Source organism: Phyllostomus hastatus, unplaced genomic scaffold (genome assembly GCF_019186645.2).
Source record: "Phyllostomus hastatus isolate PE091 unplaced genomic scaffold, TTU_PhHast_1.1 phas_contig_10, whole genome shotgun sequence".
NCBI classification, from domain to species: Eukaryota; Metazoa; Chordata; class Mammalia; order Chiroptera; family Phyllostomidae; genus Phyllostomus; species Phyllostomus hastatus.
Window position 1 is genome coordinate 958,361 of NW_025333499.1, and position 26,855 is coordinate 985,215.

The 26,855-nt window shown below is 37.1% G+C and overlaps 1 protein-coding gene across 2 annotated transcripts in view; it reads left to right on the plus strand.

Moving 5' to 3' along the window:
- The window catches only part of PFKFB1 (6-phosphofructo-2-kinase/fructose-2,6-biphosphatase 1), a 47,456-nt gene that overhangs the window by 4,374 nt on the left and 16,227 nt on the right, over window positions 1-26,855 (plus strand). Inside the window, exons 1-7 of one of the 2 annotated variants that reach the window (XM_045833077.1) lie at window positions 8-343; window positions 15,333-15,458; window positions 17,485-17,578; window positions 18,396-18,462; window positions 19,359-19,433; window positions 21,116-21,172; window positions 23,422-23,543. In XM_045833077.1, the coding sequence (XP_045689033.1) occupies window positions 247-343; window positions 15,333-15,458; window positions 17,485-17,578; window positions 18,396-18,462; window positions 19,359-19,433; window positions 21,116-21,172; window positions 23,422-23,543 (638 nt within the window). In that variant the 5' untranslated portion in view covers window positions 8-246. Of the gene's footprint in view, window positions 1-7; window positions 344-15,332; window positions 15,459-17,484; window positions 17,579-18,395; window positions 18,463-19,358; window positions 19,434-21,115; window positions 21,173-23,421; window positions 23,544-26,855 lie in introns of those variants that run through there. The other variant, XM_045833086.1, reaches the window with a different exon arrangement.

Sequence of the window (26,855 nt, forward strand, 5' to 3'; positions counted from 1 at the left end):
CCCTCTCTGCACTTAAGCCCTCACTGGTACATAGAAGAGCAAAAGCAGGCAAGGACTAGGAAAAAGGAAAGGAGGCTGGAGACAGGCTGCCAGAGGGCTCAGAAGCCAGCTCATCTCCCTGTCCCAACTCTGTCCACCTGCTGCTGTGGCCACAGCAACAGAAGAGACAGTTAGCAAGACAAGAAGTCCCAGTCCACAAGGCCCGGTATCTTATGGACAGTGGTGTCATTAGCTGTGGCACCCAAAATGTCTCAAGAAATGGAAGAACTCACCCAAACCAGGTTGCAGAAGATCTGGATTCCACACAGCAGCGGCAGCAGTGGGCTGCAACGGAGGAGGGGCTGTAAGTGGGGTTTGCTTCCATAGGCTTCAAGGTGGTGGTGGTAAAGTGGGTATGGAAAAAGAGCAAAGGCATGCCCCCCGTCCACTCCCACCCCAACCTGAACATTGGAATACATGAGCAGCTAGATGAAGTAGGTGTAAGACAACAAGAGGCTAATGTTAGAAAAGGTAAAGAATGAAAGACAAAAAGAGAGAGATAAAGATAGAAAGAATGAGGATTGGATCAAGATCATTTAATCAGAGGAATTTTTGCCTAGAAACTTTTCTTCCCCATCTCCAGCTTATTTAGAATGCTTCTTGTTTGAAATTTGACATTTCTAGTTTGGAACTGTTCAGTGCTTAGCCTAGAATGTTCCATTTTGGTGATCTCAGTGAAATTTCTGGAAATTGGTCCTGTCTGATAGTGGGTGGATATAAGGAGATGGTTCCTAGAACTGTTTCTCGGGGACAGGTACTGGGTACACAGCAGTGCCATGTCATTGGTCAGCATTGCTCCTCCCCTTTCTCAAGCCTCTTCTAATAAATCTATACCTGACTTGGTTGGGAAAGGCTGGGTGTCCGATCTTCTGCATTGTGTTCTTGGCACATATGGACACTTGCTGCTCTCCCCAGAGAGGGAGAAGACAATCAGTCTTCTTAGGGACAGCCTGTTGGTGTAATGTTTACTTTGAAAATTAAAGAAAAAGGAGGGGCAAAGGAGAAGCAAATGAAACTTGTAAAAATATTTTTTGAAAACTGCATTATACCATTTCTCACAGATAATGGGGAACAGTTGTGAACCAAGGTACTTCCAGCATAAGGATTATGGCCTGAGGAGCCATAAGGTGGGCAGAGATAAAACAGCTGTGGACTGTTGGACTGAGACAACTCAAGGACAAGCTGACCAAGCCTCCACTATGCTAATGCTACAGAAGGTCCAGGGTCACGTCTGCTCAGGGCAGGGGGAGAGGTAGTTGCTTAGAGGATCCAGGAAGATGTAGGATGTTAAATGCAGTATGTAGGATATAGGGTGTAGATGGAGGAAGAAGAGAAAGGGTGGGGGAACCTCATGTTCTCCTTTCTCCTCCTCTCCACTGGCAGTTTTACTCACTCATTTGGAGATCTAGGAACCTGGATGAGACAGAATTACATCTCACTCTTACCTACCTGGACACTCTTGATCCTTTCTAAGGGACTGTTGGGTTGAGCTGGCATGCCTGTGTTCTCCAGAGTTAGGATCCTTAGATTTCTGGGAACTTTTTCCAGGTTGGAGAAATAATATACATCAATCACCTAATATAGTCTCTGTCACATAAAGGATGCAAAATAAATATGTGTTCACTGTAGTTCTGAGCCTCTTTCCTCAACTGTAAAACAGGATTAATACCTACCTACCTTCCCATATTGTTGGGCTGATTCAGTGATTTAGATGTTCTGGATTTAGACTGCCTAGGTTTGAGTCCTAGCTCCTGCCTCTGTGACCTTAGACAAGTCTCTTAACTTCTTTGTGCTTCCATTTCCTCATCTGTAAAAAGAAGTTAGTAACAGTGTTGTTGTGAAGATTAGATAGCTACAGTATATAAAACCCTTAGAAGAGTGCCCAGCTTATAGTAAGCACTCAATAAATGTTATTATTATTTAAGTAAGAAGGTGGGTGTGTGGTCTTTTTCCCATTGTATCCCCAGCATCAAGCCCAGAGCATGGCACATAGGGATGCTCAGTAAAAACAGTCACTCTGTGTTACTTTCACTCTATCCTCTCCAGAAGACCTGCCTGGCCCCAAAGAGGGTCGTGGGGGAGGGGAACTACACAATCACTTAATGAGGTTGTTCTGAAGATTAAATACATTAACATGTATAAAGTACTTGAACAGCTGTGTATATTCATCTGTGACTTGTTTTTCTCATTCACCATTATGTTTTGTTGGCCATCTATATTATCACTGGATGCAATTGTAGTTTGTTTATTCTTTCTTGCCTGTGTAATATTACATTTTGTGCATATCCACAGCTTATTTATCCATCTTAATGTTCATGAGCATTTATGTAGTTTCTAATTTTGGGTTATAAAATGCAATTAAATAAAATGAAATGCTGTCTCCATAAATTTTGGAATCAGCTTTTCAAGTTACACACAAAACCACAGACACACTGACAAAATTTTGGGGATTTTGATGGGAATTACATTAAATCTGTAGATCAATTTAAGGAGAGTTAACATCTTTGCAATATTGAGTCTTCTGTAAACATGGTGTGTCTCTCCATCTATTTAGACTTTTTCATGTCATTTGAGTAAAGTTTTGTAATTTAAAAGGGCGTCCGCATCAGTGCAAGAAATTTTTGCTTATTTTTGTTGTCAATTTTTAAAATACCTTTTTAGAAAATTACATTTTACAGCAATTTATTGCTAATATATATAAATATAATTGGTTTTTGGATATTGCATTTGTTACTAGCAAACCTAACCTAATAATTGATTTTGATAATTTGTATGTAAATGACAGTTTTCTTTTTTCTCCTCCAATCCTCATATTTTGGGGTCACTTTTTCTTATATTACTGCACTGCTAGGACCCCTACCTCCAATACACACATATCATTTTTAGTACAATGTTAAATAGAAATGTTAATAGCGTACATTACATTGATCCTAATTTTTAAAGGGAATGCTTTTAAAGTTTCACCACTGAGTAAATTTGCTGTAGATTTTTGTAGATACCATTTAACAGGGCAAAGAAGTTCAGTTTATCTTTCAAAAAAAAGGGAATTCAGTTTATTCTTAATTTGCCAATAGGATTATTTTAAAATTAGTAGATGCTAAATTTTATTAATGGTGCTTTCTGTATCCATTGAGATGACATGTTGGTTTTATACTTTAACCTATTAAAGTAAATCACATTAGAGATTTTTTTATTGTGTTGAACTAATCTTACAGTCCCATGAAACATAAAAACTGCTAGGATTTAGTTCATTAATATTTTGTTCAGGAATTTTGGATTTGTTCATAAATGAGATTGGTCTGTAATTTTTTCATTCTCTATTTGATTTTGGTATCATTAAATGAAGTGGGAACTATTTCCTTTCATTCTATGTTATGACAGAGGTGGCCTAAGGAACTATTTGTTCTTTAAATATTTGGCACAATTTTGAGGCCTGGTGTCTTCTTCCTAAGAAGTATTTGAACTGATATAATTTTTTAAGTAATTATTGAATCACTCCAGTTTGCTATTTCTACTTGTCAGTTTTGTTAAGTTATGCTTTTCTAGAATTAATTCTACTTCACACCATTTTTCAAATTTGTTTGCATAAAGTTCCTATCTTTAAATTTTTAGAAAATCTCTGTTGCATTTGCAGTTATTTCCTCTTTTGTTCTAATATTGTTTATTTGTACCTTCTCTTTTTAATTCCTGATCAATCTTTCCAGAAGTTTGCTACTCTTATAAGTTTTTTTTAAATAATTGACTTTTGGCTTTTTTATTCTTTCTGTATATCTTTGTTTTCTATAGAACTGTTTTCCTTATCATTATCCTATTTCTTTTGTTTTCTTTTGATTTATTCTACTGTTCTTTTTAACCTCTGGCATTGGATGCTCAGTTCATCAATTTTCAGACTTTCTTTTATTAAATATAGGTATCTAATGCTATAATTGGCCTACTAAACAGAACTGTTATTTCACAGATGCACACTTGTATGGTCATATGAATTTGTAAAATATTTTCAGAAAATTAACTAAGTAAGCATGTCTCTAGGTTTCTTAGTTTCCCTGCCACTTAGTCGGTTGTCCTGACCATCTCAATGCCTTTTCCAGGATTGCTGGGACTTACTGCTTATCATCTTGCAACTAAAGGGTTAATTTCTAGCACAGCAGGAGGCTTCCTGTAATCTCTGCCAGACCTTGTGCAAGACAAGCTTCTGTTTTAACAGATCAGTGCCCTTTCCATTCCCAGTCTGATTTCATTCTCTTCACAGAACAAATTTTGTGTGATTTTAATTCTTTGAAATCTACTGACATTTGCTTTATGGTTTAACTGTTAGACTCTAACATTTGAAAGTTTTTGGTGAATGTTCCATGAGCATTTGAAAAGAATGTACATTTTATAGTTCAGTTCACTGTAGTATATACTTAAGTCGTGTTTGTTTATCTGGTACAAATGCTCTATATTTTTCTGCGGTTTTGGCTGCTTATTGATATGCAAATTTTGTTAATATTTTCTTGTAACTATGTCAATTTTGAAGCTTTGTAAATAATTACACATAAGTTTAGAATTGTTATATCTTCCTGGCGACTTGAAGATTTTATTGATGTATAAGGAGCTTATTTATTTCTGGTTTAATATCATTGGCATTTTGCCTTGCAGCAGTTTCTTTCTGATATTAATAAACATACATTATTTCTATTTAGCTTAATATTTGCCTGATATATCTTTTCATATACATTTTAATTTTTTTAATAGAAATATAATTTACATACCATAAAGTACCATTTTTAAATGTACACCTTAGCCCTGGCTGGTGTAGCTCAGTGGATTGAATGCAGGCCTGCGAACCAAAGGGTCACTGGTTTGATTCCCAGTCAGGGCACATGCCTGGGTTGTGGGCCGGGTCCCCTGTGAGGGCCATGTGAGAAGCAACCCCACAGTAATGTTTCTCTTTCTCTCTTTCTCCTTCCCTTCCCCCTCTCTCTAAAAATAAATTAATAAAATCTAAAAAAAGTACAACTTAGTGGTTATTAGTATATATATTTAATATAAATTATATTTTATTGTTTATGCTATTACAGTTGTCCCAATTTTTCCCCCTTTATCCCCCTCAACCAAGCACTCCCCACTCCCTTGGTCCTGAGATATCCCTCCTGACTTTCACCTACCACACATGGGTATGGGACCAGCCCCTTCCACATCTCCACCCCTCTTACCAGTCTCAATGTGGTTTCTTCCTTAATTCTGTAAGTTGTAGAGCTTCCATTCAGCTTGATTACTGGTGGTGCTGAATGATGGTTGTTCTATAATTTAGTTGTAATTTTGATGTAGTTGTGCAAAGAGGCAAGCTGTGTTTACCTACCCTGCCATCTTCACTTTCTTGGTTATGAGTATGTTCACATGATTGTATAGCATCACCACTAATTCCAGGACATTTCATCAACCCCAGAAGAAACCACACACCCTTCAGAATTATTGCAGATTCCCCCCTCCCCTCAGCCCCTGGCAACCACTAATCTACTTATTGTTTCTATAGATTTGCCTAGTCTGGATATTTCATATAAATGGAATCAACCCTTTTGTACTTGGCTTCTTTCATTGGGCATAATATTTTTAATGTTTATCCATGTTGTAACACATATAGGTACTTCATTCTTCTTAATAGCTGAATAATATTTCATTGTATGGATATACCACTTTTTGTTTTCCATTCATGAACTGATGGACATTTGGGTTGTTTTCAATTCTGGCTTATATGAATAATACTGCCATGAACATTCTTATACAACTTTTTGTTTGAACATATGTTTTTACTTTGCTTGGATATATACCTAGGAGTGGAATTACTGAATCATGTGGTAACTATCTACAGTAGTACACCCTTATCCACAGGGGATATGTTCTAATACTTCAGTGGATGCCTGAAACTACAGATAGTACAAAACCTATATATATTATATTTTTCCCTACACATGCATGCCTATGATAAAGGTTAGCTTATAAATTAATCTCAGTAAGAAATTAACAATGGCTAGTGAGAATAAAATCATTATAATATATATCATAATAAACGTTATGTGAATTTGGTCTCTCAAAATATCTTATTGTACTATATTTACCTTTTCCATTGAAGGAAGCACTTCCCAGTTTCTTTTGGCATATCCAAATTGCCAGCAACACTATTCTTTTTTTCTTTTTTCTTTTTAATTACTTTATTGTTTTTCAATTACAGTTGTCTGCATTTTCTCCCCACCACTCAGCAACACTATTCTTGTGCTTTGGAGCCATTATTAAGTAAAATAAGGTTTACTTGCACACTAGAACTTCGATATCATGATGTCGATCTGATAATTGGCAGGGCTATTAAGTGACTAACAGGCGGGTAGAGTACACAGTGTGGAGATGTTGGACAAAAGTATGATTTATGTCAGGCAGAATGGAGCTGGATGGTGTGACATTTTATCATGCTACTCAGAATACTGTGCAATTTTGAGCTTATGAATTGTTTATTATTGGAATTTTCTATTTAATATTTTCAGATGGTGGTTGAGCATGGGTACCTGAAATCATGGAAAGCAAAAACCAGCATTAATGGGACTACTGTACAATACTTTGAGACACTGCCAAACTATTTTTCAAAGTGGGTTCACCATTTTACATTCCCAAAAGCAACATATGAGGATTCCAGTTTCTCTACATCCTCACTAACACTTGTCCACTTTTTGTTACAACCATCTTGAGTGTATATGAATTTCTCATTGTGATTCTAATTTAAATTTCATTAATTACTAATGATATTGACCATTTTTGTGTATTTGTTGGCCATTTCTATATCTTTGGAGAAATGTCTATTCAAATTCTTTGCCCATTAAAAAAATTAAGTTGTCTTTTTATTTCTGTTGATTTGTAAGACTTCATTATATATTCCGGAAAGTAAATTCTTATTAGATCTATGAATTGCAAATATTTACTACCATTCTTTGGGTTCTCTTTTTATGTTCTTGATAATATCTTTTGAAGCACAAAAGTTTTTCATTTTGATGAAGTGCAATTTACACATTGTTTCCTTTGTTGATTTGCTTTAGGTGTTATATCCCAGAAAACATCTAATCCAAAATCACAAAGATTTCTGTATAGTTTTAGCTCTTACATTTAGGTCTTTGATCCATATGGTATGAGTTAGAGGTCCAACTTCATTCTCTACATGCGGATAGCCAGTTGTCCCAACACCATTGGTTGAAGATTAAAGAACTGAATTGTTTTGAACCATTGATGAAAATTAATTGACCATAAATTTGAGTTTATTTCAGAGCTCTCTGTTCTATTCTATTGGTTTATATGTCTATCTTTATGCCAGCACCACATTGTAATATTATAGTTTTTCAGTTCAGTTTCTAAATTGGGAAGTGTTAGTCCTCCAATTTTGTTCCTCTTTTTCATGATGATCTGGGCTCTTCCAGGCCTCTTAAATTTTCATACAAATTTTAGAATCAACTTGTCAATTGCTGCAAAGAAGTCACCTGGGATTTTGGTAAGGATTTTGTTGAATCTGTAGGTCAACGAGTATCAAAATCTTAACAATTAAGTCTTAGGTGCGTGAACATGGGATGTTGTTCCATTTATTTAGGTCCTTTCCCACCCTGTCACCTGAGGATACATTTTTATTGATTTTGGAGAGAAAGGGAGAGAGAGAGAAAGAAATACTGATGTGTGAGAGAAACATAGATTGGTTGCCTCCTGTATGAACCCACAACCTAGGTACCGGTACCAATGTGCCCTGATTAGAAATCAGACCCACAACCTTTTGGCTGATGCTCCAACTGAGCCACCTGGCCAGGGCCTCTTTTATTTATGTTTCATTATGGATCAGTTATTTTTTAATTTTATTTTTATTGTTAACACTATTTGCCCACCTCCTCCCAATTCCCAGCCCCTTTCCCTCTAGCCATCATGTTTTGTAGCTTTTCAACATTATTAAAATCATATTAGTCATAATAGAATTTTTTAGTGAATTCCTTGGGATTTTCTGTATATATGATCATGTCATCTGCAAATAGGAGTAGTTTAATTTTTTCCTTTCTGCATATGTTTTATTTTTTTTTTACCTTATTTCCTTAAGTAGAACCTCTAGTACAATGTTGAAAAGATGAAGTGAGAACAGGCATTCTTCTTTTATTCCCGATTTTAGGGGAATTACATTCAATCTTTCACCATTAAGTGCCATATTAACCATGGGTTTTTCATAGATGTCCTTTATTAGATTGAGAAACTTCTGAAGTGTATTACATTACATGATTTTCAGAGATCTAACCATTCTTGCATTCCTATAATAAAGCTAACTTGCCAACAGTATATAATCTTTTTTATATTTTGCTAGATTCAAGTTCTAGTATACTGTTAAGGATTCTTGCATCTATATTAATAATATATTACTCTGTAATTTTCCTTCCCTCAGATATCTTTATCTGCATTTGGTATCACAGAAATACAGGCCTCAAGGAATGATGTGGAAAATATTCTCTTCCTCTTCTATTTTTCAAAAGAGCTTTTGAAGAATTGTGTTACTGTATTTTTTGGATTATAAGATGCACCCCCCCAAAATTTGGAGGGGGTGGGGGTGCATCTTATAGTCTGAATGTAGCTTACCTGGCTCGCTGTTAGGGGAGGGGGTGGTGGCCTATGTTATTTATGTTATTAAATATTTTGCCACATTTTTTGCATCGAAATTTTTTTTTCCTATTTTACTCCTCTAAAACCTAGGTGTGTCTTATGATCCTATACATCTTACGGTCCAAAAAATTCAGTAATTCTTTAAATGTTTGGTGGACTTTATCAGTGTATCCATCTAAGCCTGGAGTTTTCTTTGCGACAAGTTGTTTTTGGGGTTGTTTTTTTTTTTTTTTGGTTACTCAATCAGTCTCTACTTGTTATAGAGCATTTCAGTTTTCTTTTCTTCTTGAGTCCATTTTGGAAGTTTTTGTTATTCTGATAATTTGTCCATTTCATCTACGTCATCTATTGTGTTAACATATAGTTGCTAATAATAAATACTTCCATATAATTCTTTTTATTTCTGTAAGATCAGTAGTAATATTTCCCTTTTCATTTCTGAATTAATTAATTTGAGTTTTCTCTTTTTTTTTCTTGGTCAATTTAGCTAAAGTTTGTTGAATTTGCTAATCCTTTTACACATGATCTTAGTCAAAAGGCTGAGAAGCCATAGCTAATCTTTTTAATGAACCAACTTTTTGTTTTATTCATTTTTTCTAATGTTTTCCTATTCTCTAATTATCATATCCTTCCTTCTGGTTCACATATTTGTAAATTTCCCAAAGTTCACTCTGAAATTCATTTTTACTTTCACCCCACTGTGATTGGAGAACATACTTTATATGATTTCAATTATTTTAAATTTATTGAAGCTTGTTTTTATAACTTAGAATATAATCTATCCTGGAAAATACTCAATGTGCACTTAAGAATAATGTGTATTTTGCTGTTTTGGGTTGGAACGATTTATAGATAACTATTAGGATTATTTTGTGGTTAGTGGTTTTAAGTCTCTATTTCTCTGTTGATCTGTGTACTTCTCTTTATTATTAAAAGTGGGGTATTGAAATCTCCAACAACTGTCTTTGAATTGTCTCTTTATTCCTGAATCATATCAGTTTTTGCTCCACATATTCGGGGACTCTGTTCATAGGCATATATATTTGCAATTACTATATCTACTGGATGGATCAATCCTTTTGCCATTATAAAAAGTACCTACTTATTTCTAGCAATATTTTATCATCTAATTCATGTGATATTAGTATAGCACTCCAACTTTCTTCTAGTTGCTGTTTGCATGGTGTATTTTTTAAATTTTTTTAGCTTTCTGCCTATTGTATCTTTGAATCTAAATTTTAATTTCCATAGAAAGCATACAGTTAGATCTTGTTAGGTCTTTTAAAAATCCAATGAGACTTTTCCACCTTTTGATTGGATTGCTTAATCTATTTATGTTTATTGTTGTAATTGATGTCATTGAATTTCTTAATTTTTAAAAATTACACTTGACATTTAACATATACGTTTCAGGTGTACAGCACAATGGTTAGACATTTATATAACTTACAAAGCAATACCCCCAATAAGTTCTGCACCCACCTGACACCATATATAGTTATTACAGTATTATAGACTATATTCCCTAAGCTGTACTTTACATTCCCATGACTATTTTGTAATTGTCAATTTGTACTTCTTAATCCCTTTGCCTTTTTCACCTAGTCCCCAAATCCCCCCCGATCTGGCAACTATAAGTGTGTTCTCTGTATCTATGAGAGTGTTTCTGTTTAGTTTATTTGTTTAGTTTGTTTTTTAGATTCCACATATAAATGAAATAATTAATATTGTGTTTGTATTTCCCTATCTGACTTATTTCACTTAGCATAATGCCCTCTAGGTCCACCCCTGTTGTCTCAAACGATTTTATTCTTTTATATGGCCAAGTTTATACCTATGTATATGTAGTTTATACATATATATATACATATATGATATCACATCTTCTTTTCCATTTGCCTTTTGATTAGAGCATTAGAGCATTCAATCCACTGACATTTAAAATAATTATTGATAGTTATGTAGTTATTACCATTTTATTAATTGCTTTCTGATTGTTTCTGTAGGTCACCTATGACCTCCACCAAACACTGAACATTACTGATCTGTTCCATTTCGTATAATTTTGTATTTCCCAGGATATCATATAAGTGGAATTATATCATATGTCAGCTCTTGGATCTGGCTTCTTTCTCTTAGCATAATGCATTTGGTATAACCCTAGCTGTTGTGTGAATCAATGGTTCACTTAATTGTTGGATAGTATTCTATTTTGTGAATGTACCACAGTTTGTCCATTCACAAATTAAAGGATATCTTATTTGTTTCTAGTATTTAGCAATTTTTAATAAGACTTTATAAACATTCTCATATATATTTTTGTATAAACTTATTTTTTCTTAATTAAGTTTATACAAAACTATATTAAGTTTCTTAATATATGTCTTTTCCTTAATTTTTCCTATATATCTTTCATTCCTAGTGGAAGTGCTAGGTCATATAATAATCATTTGTTAAATTTTATGAGTAACTGCCCAGCTGTTTTTCAAAATGCCTGAACCATTTTATATCCCCACTAGGAATGAATGAGAGTTCCTTTTGTTCCACATCCTTGCCAGCATTTGATATTGTCATATATAGATATATAATATATATAATAAAATTGAGCTGTTCTAATAGTTATATCTCATTCTGTACTCATTCCAGTTTCAATTTGCATTTTACTAATGACTGATAATATGGAACATATTTTAATATGACACTTTACCATCTTTACAGGGGTGGTGGAGTATTTTTTCAGATATTTTGCCAATTTTTAAAATTATATTTTCTCTTTTACTGTTCAATTTTAAGTGTTCTTTACATATTCTGGATACACAAGATATGTAGTTTGCAAATATGTTCCCCTAATCTGAAGCATTTATTTTCATCCTCTTAACAGTGTCCTTCACAGGTCAATATTTTAAATTTTTGTTGTTTAATTTATTAATTTCTTCATGGATGGTGCTTTTTGTGATGTATCTAACAACTCATTGTCAAACCCAATATCATGCAAATTTTCTCCTATGTTTAACTTTTAGAAGTTTTACTGATTTATATTTTGTATTTAGGCCAGTGATCCATTTTGAGTTACATTTTGCCTAAGATAAGAGATATGTGATGATGTTTATTTGTTTCATATGGACTTCCAATTGTTCTAGCACCATCTGTTGAAAAGACTCTAATTTTCACCAGTGAATTGCCTTTGTCCAAAATCTGTTGACTATATTTGAGTGGGTCTATTTTGGGGCTCTCTGTTCTATTCCATTGATCTATTTGTCTGTGCTTTCGCCAATACCACACTATCTTGAGAAAATTAGTCCCCCCTTATCTGCAGAGGATACATTCTAAGAATTCCAGTGGGTGCCTGAAACTGCAGATAATATTGATCCCTATAAATACTATGTTTTTCCCTATACATACATGCCTATGATACAGTTTAATTTATAAATTAGGCACAGTAAGAGAATAGCAGCAATAATTATTAATAAAATAGAACAATTATACAGTATACTGTAATGAAAGTCATGTGAATGTGGTTTCTCTCTCAATCTCAGGATATCTTATTGTACTATACTCACCCTTCTTTTTCTTGTGATGATGTGAGATGATACAGTGCCTCTGTGGGGAGGTAAAGTGGGGTAAATGACATAGGCATTGTGACAGAGGTAATCTTCAAGATAATTTCTTTTTTGTAGTATTTACCAATTTGATTATTTTGTGTCTGAATGGATTTTATGATTTTATCCTATTTAGGATTTACTCAGATTCTTGAATCTCTGAGTTTGTGTTTTTCATCAACTTTGGAAGTTTTCAGTCTTAATTTCTCAAATACTTTTTTAAGCCCTTCTCTTTCTCCTCTCCATCTGGAACACCAATAACATGAATATTAGCCCTTTTTTTTACACAGGCCCCCAAATCTCTGTTCTTTTATTTTTTACATTTTATTTCTCTGTTGTTCATATTAGATGACTGCTAGTGGTGGATCCTTGAGGTTTTTTTTACTCTTTTCTATATCATTTCTTTTTTTAATTGTTGCACAATTACAGTTGTCCCCATCCCCCCCCCACTCTCCCCTGCCCTACCTGCCCCCACCTCCCACATTCAATTCTCTGTCTTCCCCCATTGTCTTTCTTCATGGGTCCTTTATACATGTTCCTTGATTTGAGCCTTCCCCTTCTTATCCCATTACCCCCCTCCCCCCTCCCCTCTGGTTACTGTGAGTTTGTTCTTTATTTCCATGTCTCTGGTTATATTTTCCTCACTTGTTTGTTTTGTTGACTAGGTTCCACTTACAGGTGAGATCATATGGTATTTGTCTTTTATTGCCGGGGCTTATTTCACTTAGCATAATGCTCTCCAGTTTCATCCATGCTGTTGAGAAGGGTAGGAGTTCCTTCTTCCTTTCTGCTGTATAGTATCCCATTGTGTAAATGTACCATAGTTTTTTGATCCATTCATTTACTGATGGGCACCTAAGTTGCTCCCAGCACTTGGCTATTATAAATTGTGCAGCTATGAACATTGAGGTGCATAGGTTCTTTTGAACTGATGTTTCAGGATTCCTAGGGTATAACCCCAGCAGTGGAATTGCTATGTCAAAAAGCAGTCCCATTTATAACTTTCTGAGAAAATTTCATACTGTTTTCCATAGTGGCTGCACCAGTCTGCATTCCCACCAACAGTGCATTAGGGTTCCCTTTTCTTCAAAACCTTGTCAGCACTTGTTTGTTGATTTGTTTAGGATGGCCATTTTGACTGGTGTGTAATGGCATCTCCCTGTGATTTTAATTTGCATTTCTCTGATGGCTAGTGATGCTGAGCATCCTTTCATATGTCTCTGGGCCCTCTGGATGTTCTCCTTGGAGAAATGTCTGTTCAGGTCCTTTGCTCTTTTTAATTAGATTGTTTGTCTTCTGTCATTGAATCCATTCAGTCAGGGTATTTTTTGTTATTGTACATTTCAGTTGCAGCTGCCTTCAATATTTTATTTTTGCCTGATTTTCTGCAGTTTGAATGTTATATGCCAATGTGTTCTTTTAAAAATTTTATTCATCCTGCTTGGTGTTCTGTGAGATTCTTAGTTCTCTGGTTTGGTATCAATCACTAATTTGGAAAGATTTTGGCAATTACTTCTTCAAGTATTTCTTCTTCCCCATTCTCCTTCTGAAAGTCTAATTACACATATATTACACTGTTTAATAGTGTTCCCAAGTTTTTGGTTTTCTCATTTTGTTTTATTTTTTACTCTTTTTATCTGTGCATTTCAGTCTGTATAATTTCTATTGATCTATCTTCAAGTTCAGTGATTCTACAGCTGTGTCAACTCCGCTGATGAGCACATGAAAGGCATTCTTCAGATCTGATACTGTTGCCATTTTTCTCTTGTATTTACATTTAATTATTTCTTATACTTTCCATTCCCCTGCTGAATTTACCTTTAGGATCTTGCATGCTGTCTACCTTTCCAATAAACCTTTTAACATAGTAGTCATTGATATTTTAAATTCCTTGTCTCATAATTCCAATCTGTGTGTTTTAACTGAGTCTGGTGCTGATGATTTGTCTCTTCAGACTTTGATTTCTTCTTGCCTTGATTCTTCCCTTTTTGCTTCTCTCTGGAGACAATTTATTTCTTGCATCCTTTAAAAATATAGTCCATTATTACCTATTTTTTTAGCCTGGTAGTGGGAAATAGGGAACTAAGGACATTTTATGCTATTCTGATTAAGCCTAACTCTTAGACAGGCTTACCCTGAGTCTTAGAGGTGTGAACGTCCCAAGCATTCTGCCCCTCCTCTAAATATAATGGTGGGCCTAGCACATATTCCTGCTCCTCCTGGATTAAAACATTTTTCCATTTTTCTTCTCCAGCTGTATAGAGTTTCCACCATTGCCTTCAGTTCCTGCTGTCCTTCCTTCTGCAGATTAAAGCTTATTTTCCTTAGAGGAGATACAGAAGTTTGGCCTGGGTAGAGTTTCAGTGGTGTAGCCACTCCTCTCTGCCAACTGCAATGAATTTTCACCAGTGCTCTTATGCTAGAGTTTTATTGTCTTTCTCCATGATGATTAAGGCTTTTGTTCCATAGGATATGTAGGTAGAATGGCCTGGGAAAAATTTCAGCAATGGCTGCTGTTTTGTTTCCATCCCAAAGCCAGAACTACAGGATATCTTTCTCAGGATTCTTCTCAGTCTTCCCTATTAGCACTTGGTGGGATTCTAAAGGAAAAGTCTTCAAGAGGATGCCAGACCACCTATGTCTACAGCCCCCAGTGTCTTCACATTATTACCCTAGCCCACAACCAACATTATGCAACTCCTTAATCATTCTTAGCTGAATTTCTTATGAGTTTATATGCTGTTCAGTAGTATCTGTGAAAGATAAATATCTGGGCACTCTTGCTCCCTGCAAATGCTTGTCTCTACAGATTTTGGATTAACTGTTTGTACTGCAGTCTCAGGGTTGTTGTTTTTTTTTTTGTTCTGTTTTGTTCTGTTTTGTTTTGTTTTGATGAATTCAAGAGAAGTCAATTTGCAATCACAGGGGTTTTTATATAGTTATAATGGGGGGAAAGATGGTCCTTCCAGTTCTACATCCCTGCGGTGATACCAGAAGATCATGTGAACCTGGAGATAAGCTTTTGAGGCTCTGTTTGTCTTCCAGCATCCATACCCCAGTTTACCAATTCCCCCACAATGGTGATTATGGTGGGTTTACCAGCTCGAGGAAAGACTTACATCTCTACAAAGCTCACCCGATATCTGAACTGGATCGGAACACCAACTAAAGGTAAGTCTCTGAAACCTTTTGTTATATAGCCCCCTACAGGCCACTGGCTGAAAACACAGTAAGGTAGCAAGCCTCCGAAGGGACAATGCCCTGGTTACCAGGAAAGTCTCAATTATTAACAGAATGTGGACTATTACTGCTACTGCTACTACTACTATCACTACCACTACACTCATCGAATTTTAAAATTTCTTGAGCACATATGCTGTGCTCAATCCCATGCTAGGTAGGAAAACTAGTACAATTACATTTCTTTCCCAAAGAGCTCCATTTTTGCAAGACCTCAAGACAACTCTATGGCTAGGATACTATTTTTATTGCTATTCCTATTATTATCATACCAATTTTCATTAGCATTACCATTCCTTCACAACCTTAAGGTTTTCTTCCAAACTTAGCAGCATGTGGAATCAAGCACTTTGAAGCTGCAGCCAGAAGGGACCCAGAGCATTTTCACTAAAGCTGGGCATCTTAGCTCACCTCGTCCTCTTGAGTCCAGAAGGCGTCTTCTCTCTCCAAGCCTCTCCTTATGTCTAAGCCTGTCCACTTCCCCTCCCCAGCCGGAAGTGGTCCTGTCTCATTCCGCCTCCAGAGGGGTCTTCTTCCCTGCCTGTCAGCCTCCTTCCTGCTCCCTGCTCCCACCTTTCCGTTCTCCTCGATATGGTCTCTTTTGTGCTTACTACCTCTTATTCACCAATCAATCTCTCTTCTCTTCCAGTTGATTTGCCTGTCCCCCACTGTGCATCCCCATTCCTATTTGATTCCTCTGGGCTCCCACACAAACCCTACTGTAATGTGCCTGCTTCCTGTCTGCTCCAGCACACTCCATTCTCACAGAGGCTCTCACAGTCATATTTCAAAGCTCACAGCTGACCATACATATGCATACAGTCTCCAAGGGATCTCTTGGCCTGCAGACTTAAAAGCAAGCTCCATAGCCTGTTGTTCAAGGCCTTCCACAGTCGGCCGTTGCCAGTCTCTCAAGGCCTCAGTCACAGTCGATGACTTACCATTCCCCAAACGTGTTCTGCCTTCTGCCAATGCCACACCTTTGCTCAAGCTGTTCCTCTACCTGCAATGTCTTTGTTCCCCACTCCAGCCCCCCCCCCATGCCTTCCTTTTAAAAGGCCTGCCCTCCTAAAAGGACTAGTTCAAATGCTGCTTTCTCCAAGAAACCTTCTCAGGTCACCCCAAGTTAACTAGTCTTTTCTTGCCCCTTACTTTGTTGCACGGATCTGTCAGAGTACTTGACAAACTGGGTGAGAGCTCTCCACTTACTGGTTTATTCTCTGACCTATCTGCTGGATTCTGAGCTCTTTGAGAGTCTCATCATGCAGATATGGTTTAGCTCTGAGACCCCAGAACTCACAGCTGGCTTCACAGAGTGCACATCAGAAAATATTTATTGGTTGAATGAATGAAATATTATATTACTTCTTTGCTTATTATCCCCTTTTCTTCCCTTCCCTCCTCTCTGGTTATACACCATTACAAATGAGAAGGTATGACCTAGAGAGGGCATAAATTTAGATTCTCTATTGTGATACAGAAAATGTGATAACATTGGACTATGGTTCAGAAAGCCCAAACTAGTTCTGACTCACTGTTGGACCCTTAGTGATTGATTTTACTCCCTGGATCTAAGTTTATCTTTCTAATGGAGTAGAGCATGAAAAGGGTTGGAGTTTGCGATAAAATAGAATAGTGAATCAACCACCAGCTTTGGAGCCAAATAGCCCTGGGTTTGAATCCTAGCTCCTCAGTAATTGTGAATGTTACTTACTATCTCTGAACTTCAGTTTTCTCACTTGTAAAATGGGAATGGTGATTCCCACTTTTCAGGATTGTTGTAAAAAATAAATGATCTGGTAGCCATAATTCAAAGCTTTGTAAGCACATTATATAGCTACAAATTATACCTTATTCTACCTACCTCTAAAATCCCTCCCAACTAGGACATGGGAATTTTTGTTGTTGTTGCCACTGAAATCTTCCTAATCTCTTCACCAATGTTCCCTGCTTTCAGTGTTTAATTTAGGTCAATATCGAAGAGAGGCAGTTAGCTACAAGAACTATGAATTCTTTCTCCCAGACAACATGGAAGCTCTACATATCAGGAAGTAAGTACCTAACATTTTGAGGACCTGTGCTGGCCCTTGGCTGAGGGAGGGCTTTGTTCAGATGATGAGAGACTAGAGCAGAGACACTAGGGTTAGCAAGGAGGCCCTCCAGACTCTCAAATGGTGGTTTTGATAGCCATCTTACCCAAAGCCTGTTTCTAGTCATAGCTATCCCCTGCTTAAGAACTTTAAACACTCTCCTACTTCTGACAGGGAAGAATGGAAATTTCTCAGCCTAGCATTTGAGACAAGAGTCTTAATAGTTGGGCATACTACAGTCTGTTCAATCTCATCCATTCAATCTCAAAGTCTCTCTCCTCTCCAAGACTCTGAACACTTTTAGAAGAGAGCCTGTGTCTCATTTATTGATCCATGCCCACGAGGATAATAGAACCTTAAAAAGAGTAATCACTAAATAGATTTTTTCCAAAACCATAAACCATTGCCAATGTCATATCTGTGCTTGTGCTGTTACCTGTGCCAGGAATGCCTTCTACTTTACAGATCATATACTCAGGCTCTAACTGAGTTCAAGAACCCATTCAGGTCTATTAACTCAGGGGTTGGAGCCTTTAATATTATTCTGTGTCAGTCAATTTTTCCTAGGTATGCCACTTTATACCTACTCTTAAAATGTATACACAGATCCACTGTCACCTGTGTGACCTCTCTGTGCTGGTCATGTATAAATATTTACTAGGCAAATAATATAATATAGGACATGTGAGAGATGGTGCAATAGATACTATAGAAAAATTGAGAGGAACCAGTCTTGGGAATAAGTCTTATCTGTTTTTTTTCCCTCCATCTTTTTCAGGCAATGTGCTTTGGCAGCCCTTAAGGATGTCCATGATTATCTCAGCCATGAGGAAGGTCATGTTGCGGTAAAGAAATTTGCATTTTTCCTAGGATTTCTGCTGGGATGGAGAACAGCTAATATGTATTGAACATTTACTATGTTCCACACATTATTCTAAGTACTTTGTACATATTAATTTAATTCCATCTTACCCCATGAGGAGGGTATTATAATTATTCCCCCATTTTATATCCCAGAAGAATGACACACAGAAAGATTAAATAATTTCCCATTATGGCATAGCATGAATGTGGCAGAACAGAACTGAAATCCAAGTTGTGTAGCTCCAGAATCTATACTTTTAGCTACTATACCTACCATTCCACTCCCAAGAATTAAGCAGGACTACAATAGAATTTAAAACTAAACTACAAACTTTTTAGTTCTGAGATTTATCTAAACATCTTAGTCAATTTATTCTCATAGAGATCCTGGAGATAGGATTTGCAAATTCTAAAAATGAAAAAGATCTTCAAATATGCAAATTGTCCCATCTAAGGTGCTGAAGATAAGGAGTTGTTTCCTGTTCTTAAAGAGCTCCAAAGTGATAGGGAAGGAAGAAGCCTCACCTAAGAGTTGAGAAATCAGTTCTAGCTCTGCTCTGTCAGCAACTCTCAGGGACTTGGTTAAAGCAAATCCTTCCTCTAAGGCTCAGCTACTTCACCCTACTAAAAACCCACAATTGTTTTCTTGCGTTATTATTCCTGTAAGAGCCTGCTACGCTTTGGGTAGATAGCAGGGCTCAATAAGTGTGAGAAATTGATACAAGCCAATTACAAATCTTTGCTATCCTTCATCACCCAGTCCCTGTTCTATCCCCTTCTGGTAGCACTCCAATTAGCTGACCACAGGGATGGTCAAAGAGTAGGCATTCTATCAGCACCAGACTCACAGCAAACCAGTCTCATCATCTGCCTTTAGGTTTTTGATGCCACCAACACTACCAGAGAACGACGGTCACTGATTTTGCAGTTTGCTAAGGAACATGGTTACAAGGTACAGTAACACTGCTACTCTTATCTAGAACCTACTTATCCAGGTGTAAATCCTAAAGAAAGGCAAAGCAGAGGACTCATAGAGGCTAATCAGCTACCTTAGGCTCAACATTTTAATTTGTTTGAGATGGCTTTCCAGATAATGTTTAGAAGCAACACAACAGAACAGAACAGAACAGGAAAGGAAAGGTGCCACATTAGGCAATTGAGGATGACTGCTGACAGGCTGGCACTGTAAGAAGAGGATGAGGAAAGAGGAGAGAGAACTACTACAAAAAGCATGTGAATTAAAAACCAGTAAACATAGCAAAGGAAACAATTATCAAAATGAAAAAACAACCTACTGAATGGGAGAAGATATTTGTGATATATCTGATAAAGGGTTAATATCCAAAATACAAAGAACCCATACAACTCAACATCAGGAAAACAATACAATTAAAAAATGAGTAGCAGACCTGAATTTCTATTTATCCATAGGAGTCATACAGATGACTGATACACATATGAAAAGAGGTTCAACATCACTAATCATCAGGGAAATGAAAATCAAAACCACGATGGGATACCACCTCATACCAGTCAGACTGGCTATCATCAAAAAGCTAACTAGTAACAAATGTTGGCAAGGATGTGGGGAAAAGTGAACTATCATTCATTGTGGGTGGGATTATAAATTGGTGCAGCCACTATGGAAAACAATTGAAATTCCTCAAAAAATTAAAAATGGAATTGCCATATGGCCTAGCAATACCACTTCAGGGTATTTATTCAAAGAGGAAAAAAAAACAATAATTCAAAAGTGCTATAAATAGCAGCACTATTTACAATAGCCAAAGCAACCTTGGTGTTTATCAATAGATGAATAAAGAAGATATGGTAGAGAACAATTAGGTGCCTAGAAAGCCATAATGTTCCAAAAGGAATGTGTATACTCTCATATACACATTCCTTATACATATATATACTCTCATATACATATACACATATATACACACACAATGGAATATTACTTGGCAATTAAAAGAATGAAATCTTGTTGTTTGTGACAACATGGTTGGACCTAGAGGGTTTTGTGCTAAGTGAAATAAGTCAGGCAAAAAGAGACAAATACCATATAATTTCACTTGTTTGTGGAATCTAAAAAAATGAATAAATAAAACAGAAAAAGACCCACAGATACAGAAAACAAACTGATGATTGCCAGAAGGGAGAGGGGTTAAGGAGATGGGTGTAAAAGATGAAGGGGAATAAAAAGATTTTATTTGCAAAAAAAAGAAAGAAAATAACTACTGCTCTAGAAAATGATAATTTTAGCTTAATTAGTTGGGTGAATTGGCCTCAGGAAAGTTGGCTTCAGGTGAAATGAAATGGTATCAGGTGAGCTAAATTCCCATTACTACCTTAGCATGTCCATCTCTCTTGGAGCATTATGTCTAAGAACCAAATTCATTTTGTAGACATTATTTGTAGGATCCTACTTTTTAAAAAAAACAGTAAAAACACAAAGCAATAATCTTGAGTCATTCAATTTACAGCCAATCTGCCTCATAAAAATCAGAATCCTAAAGCACTACTGTATGAAATTATGTTACTCAGAAACATTTAGAAGGGGTCAAACTATGATTGGCTCCTATCAAACATAATTCCCTGCTGGAAATATTTCTTTTGTTTCTCTTCTAGGTGTTTTTTATTGAGTCCATCTGTAATGACCCCGGCATCATTGCAGAAAACATCAGGGTAAGGAGCCCAAGTTACCCTTCCTCCTTACTTTGCCTCAGGCTTGGATCATGCCTAAAAATATATCTATGAGATTAAAAAAGGCATTCTTCTCCAGGGTCCCTTCCCACTTTCTATAGGAAGCATTCCCTGATGATTGTGGCCTACAATTTTCCTATAGAATTAAATGAAGCCAATATATATAGAGTTATTAATATGCACCAGGTACCAAGCTTGACTCTGACTTTTTCACAACAAATGTGCATGTTAAGAATCATTTCAGTGTTGGAAAAAAGAAACTGAGGTTCCAAGAGGGAAAGTGAGTTGTCAAGGGTTTATGCAGCCAGAAAGAGGTAGAAATGGGACTGGACCTCAGATTTGGCTATCTGCCTCAAAAGATCTTTATTCTGCCTCACAATTCATATCAGAATTATCACTCCTCTTAGATTCTAGGCATGTGGTCTAGAACTAGAACACTTAACACATTTTACTCTTTCTTATTTCATCAAATTACTGGAGCTCAGGCGCAGAAAAGACTTTAAAAGTCATCTCCTTCAACCTTTCATCAGATACCTGAAATCTCAGGTAAATGTTTGTATAGATTTTTTCTTCAGACATCTAGTGACAAGAGGCTCATTGCCTTCATCAAATACAGTCCAATCAAGTTGAAATCTACCTCCTTGTAATTCCCACTTATGGTCATACTTTTGCCTCTAGGAGCAAAGAACATGTCCAATCCCTCCCTTTCCTCTTCACCTATCCATCTAGCCATCCATTTATTGGTTAAACAGAAAATGAATCCATACACCTGTGCCAGGCCATTCCAGGTATTAGAGACATAGTAATGGACAGAGAAGAGTCTTGCTCTTTTTAAAAAGATTTTATTTATTTATTTATTTATTTATTTATTTATTTAAGAGAGAGGGGAAGGGAAGGAAAAAGAGAGGGAGAGAAACATCAACATGTGGTCACCCTTCACGTGTCCCCAAGTGGGGACCTGGCCTGCAACCCAGGCATGTGGCCTGACTGGGAATTGAACCAGTGACTCTTTGGTTCACAGGCCCACATTCAATCCGCTGAGCTACACCAGCCAGGGCTAAGAGTCTTGCTCTCGAGCTCACAGTCAAGTAAGAGAGCCTGGCAAGTTTATATACATAACTCTGTGAGATCAATGCTAAGATGAGGGAATAAAGGAAGCTTGAGGACCTAACCTTGCATGGGAGGAATAGGGTATATCAGGAAATCTTCTTAATGAAGGTAATAGCTTACATGCACCTTGAAAAATGCATAGGAATTTGGCAGGCAAAGAATGGAAAATAAGGGAATAGCATGTAGAGGAAGAGGGTAACAATGGGAGATGAGGATGAAAAAAATTATTTGGGGCCCAATCATGACAAACCATGAGTCACTTGCTAAAATATTTCATACTTTGTCCTAAAATATATGAGGAAATGTAAAAAGTTTTAAGCAAGGGAATTCCATGGTCAGATGTACATGTTAGAAATATCCTTCTTAGAAAATTGTACTTGAATAACAATAAAAAATTGAAACAACAACAAAAAAGAAATATTCTTCTGGCTGCTGGTATGGGGAATATATTAGAAATAACAAGATTTTACACAGAGTGATCAGTCACAAAGCTATCATGAACATCCAGGCAAGAGAAAATGAAGGCCAATTAGAGAGATATTTAAAAGATATAGCAGAGAGGATTTCAGTGCCTGCTGAGAGGTGGGGAATGTTAGAAAGGGACACATCTATTATAAGGTGACTTCCAGATTTCTTTAGCCTCAGGTAACTGAGTGGAAGATAGTACCACTCACTAAGATGAGTGGAAATGGAGGGAATTAGAGATACCAGCCCTTCAGAACACCAAACCCAACATGCCATGTTCTTCCAGTAAACACTTGATACATTTAAGCCATTATGACCCCTGGCCAAGATCTTGTGTTCCTCTTCTTCAACCATTTCTGACATCACAATTTCCAGTCCTTTTATAAACATTCTTATGAAACATTGTACACTATAGAACTGAATATAATATAACATAACTTGTTCAACTACACAGATGTATAAGTAGTGAGAATTATACAATCCAGATTTTCAGTGCATGCATTTTATAAACTTAAGCAAGACTCTTTCTCCAAGTCTCAATTTTGCCATTCTTATTATGAGGTATGTTGTACTCAATGATCTCTAAAGGCCCTTCCCAAGGACACTGCCAGAGTTTCTGTCTTCCACGGTCTCTCTGTCCTTCTCCCTTCTCCCAGCAAGTGAAACTCGGAAGCCCTGATTACATAGACTGTGACCGAGAAAAGGTTCTGGAAGACTTTCTAAAAAGAATTGAATGCTATGAGCTCAATTACCAACCCTTGGATGATGAACTGGACAGGTAAGAGCCCAGAACCCCAAAATCCAGGTCGGGATCCTTAGCCATGTTTTGATGTCCTGTAGAACCTAGGAAAATTTCCTCCCTCTCTTGGCCTCAACTTCTTTATGTGTAACATTAGGGAGTTCGACTTGATGATTTGTCTTCAAGGATGCTCCTAGCTCTACTTATCAATGAGGTGGTTATTCCTTGATGTGTAAGGTGTTCATGAGAGGATTAAAGGAGTGCTTTTCTGAGCAATATGGACAGATCAGGGACCTGATCTCAGGGTGAGGAGGCAGGGGGAACCTCCCTCCTGTCTTTATAGCTATTATTTTTTGAAAAGTGTTCTTTACTCATGGATGGTACTTCAGTTTTCAAACATGTTCATCTTGTTTAATTGAATCCCCTAAGCATCTTCTGCCCCTGTAGAAGAGACTGAAATAGGTCTTATGATCATAAATTTCAAGAAGAGGAAATTGAGTCTTAGAGAGCTGAACACACTTGCCAAAGCTCCCACCATAACTCAATAGTAGAGCTGGGATTCTAACCACATATTCTGTCTTCTAGCCATGTCTCTTCTTACAGTACCCACATATACCTTTTCAATAAATAAGTATTTCATCCTTCTTGGCTGTGGTATACATAGGAAATGTAAATAAGGGCAAGAGAGGTGGATTCTATTCTCAGGTAGCTTCCATAGTGCCTGGCAATGTGGGAAGACACCTGAAAAATTTGAAGCTTTCATTCAAAATACCAGGTAAATATAGGAGAGGTGTTAGCTGACAGTATAGGGAAGATGTTAAGTTTTAGACATAAGGTATTCCCAAACCCTACTCTCTTTCAAAATGGGTTTTGATGAGAAGAGACTCACATCACTCAGATTTTTTGGAACCCAAGTAAGAAGGGTAAGGAGGTTTCAACAGTCAATACTATACTAGGAATTTTAAAAAATATCCTTCCTGCTTTGTCTAATTGAAGTCCTAAGAAGTGAGCATTGCTACTGCCTTAATCCTCAAATTGGGGAGTGGAAACCCAGAGTAGGGAAAGGGCTTACCTGAGACCACACAATGAATCAATAGCAGAATATATACTCAAACCTTATCTTCAAACTTCCATCCTGGTTCTTCATTTCTCACATCTCAATATCATCATAAAAAGTGTCACATGAGGCTTAGACACTCAGTACAAGAGTCAAGACCTTATGTACAAGTGTGAGGATTGTTCTCTGTGCATGGGCATTTAGGCCAAGTGTGCACTTACTTCTTTCACCAAGGCATGTATGCTGGAGTGGGGCTGTTTCTTCCCTGAGGAAAGTGTTACCTTTTCAAATTTCCACAAAAGGGCTAGAAGCACATGGTGGAAGAAGTTTGAAGGAGAGGAGCTCAAGGTAAATAATGATATTGAGAAAGCCCCATAGCCTTCAACCTATTCTTCTGCAGGTGTTCAGATGTTTAATGAATCAATTCAGGCATTAAGATGACTGATTATGAGGGTTGGCTTTATTTAATTACTTTCCATCAGAAGACTATTATAGCCCATGCCTCAGGGCCCAGCCCTAATCTGTGTCCTAGGAACCCAAAGAAGAAAGGTCCATCCCTGCTCTAATAGAATGACCACTTGGTTGGGGAATACAGTGAGTATGCAGTTGATTAGAATAGTGGTGATGGTGGAACAAGTGTGCTGGAGGAACACACAGGAGGGGACCCAGCCTGGCTCTTTGGAAGAGGTCTAGAAGAGCAAGTTGTTTACCTAGTAAGTACACTAGATGTGTTTAGGGCACCAGCAAAGCAGAGACTACCAAAAATAAGAAGAAAATAATCTTGAAATATTTTAATATTTTATATTTCCAGCATCGAGTTAGTCAAAATGGAAAAAAAAATGAAATCAGAACTTGGTAGAACCTCCTCATATTATAATAGACTTTATAATTTTATTTAAATTTTACATGGTATGTATGGGTATTAGCTACTGTAATACTTTTGGTGTGAAGCACCTCTGATCCTGGGCTCAAAGAAACCTTCTAGAGAGAGTGAACATACTGGCGCTTGACAGATGGAGGCATAGGACCTCAACTTTGGAGACCAGGCAAGGAACACGTTTTCAAGCAAAGAGAATAGCACTTCATAATGGCCTAGGTAAATCTGAATAAGAGTAGAGGAGTACAGAGAATATTCCAACAAAGGCATAAAGGCTGCAGTGAAATAAAGAAGTTATGAGCGTGAGTATGGAATAGTGAGGTGAGGCCAAGTGGGACCAGTATGTGAAGGCACCTAGAATATCAGACTAAGCTGAAGGATTTGGAAATTCTCCTGGAACCACCAAGAACCTAGTGTCAGGAACAGACAGTAACCATGCAACAATGCTACATCATCTATTTTCTAATTGTAAACTCTGAGAGTCCTTGGAGAGGATGACCTTAAGCAAATCACTTCCTCTCTCTGTTTCAGCTTCCTTAACCATAAAACACAGATAATAATCTCCACTTTCTAGGATTGTTATATGGATTCATGTACTTGAAATTCTGCATTCCCTGCCAGAAGCCCCCAAAATGTTTAGCAAATGTGAATGCCCTGTGGGAACCATTAGACATGAATGATAGGGATGGGCATGATGAGCATGGTGCAGATAGAAATGCCTTCTTTAGGGACATCAGAGAAATTTTCTGAAACCAAACCCATCAGCCACTGCCTTACCTGCTTTGGGTTAGTGCAGCTATTCCCATTCACTGGGTTTTGTTACTGTGCACACAGGGTTCCTGGTGTGTCATCTCATTGCCCCAGCCTCCCCCACCTGTTTACAGGGATTACCCTGAACTCCTTATAATCAGACAATTTAGGAATTAATGCCTGGCACAGCAAGTGCCTCAGAAGTCTTGCTCCATGGTTCTGGTCTTCTGATTAGTCAATGTCTCCCATTTTGAGCTCTCAGTAAAGAGGTTGTTGAATAATTTGATTATCATTCTGTTTATAGTAGTTAGTTTATGACAAGTCACAGAACTGAGGTGATTAAACAGGGGCTTTAAGCAAGGACCACAAGTTTCCCCCTGATGCTGTAAATCATCTGTGTATTCCCACGTGCCAGCACTTGGCACACCTTAAAGTAAGTCACTAGTGACTGTTTGGAGAATAGGTGTTGAGCATTGATCATGCATTTCTAAATATGTATTCCCACCTGGCCTAACATCTCCCAAAGGGCAAATGCTGAGTCCTCAGCCCAAGCACAATGCTTAGAACAGACAAGGGTGTGTGTGCTGACTTCATGGAAGATAGGTAAAGAACCCAACTTACTCTCCTTTCTGAGTAAGGAAAGAAACATACACAGAGACACAAGCAC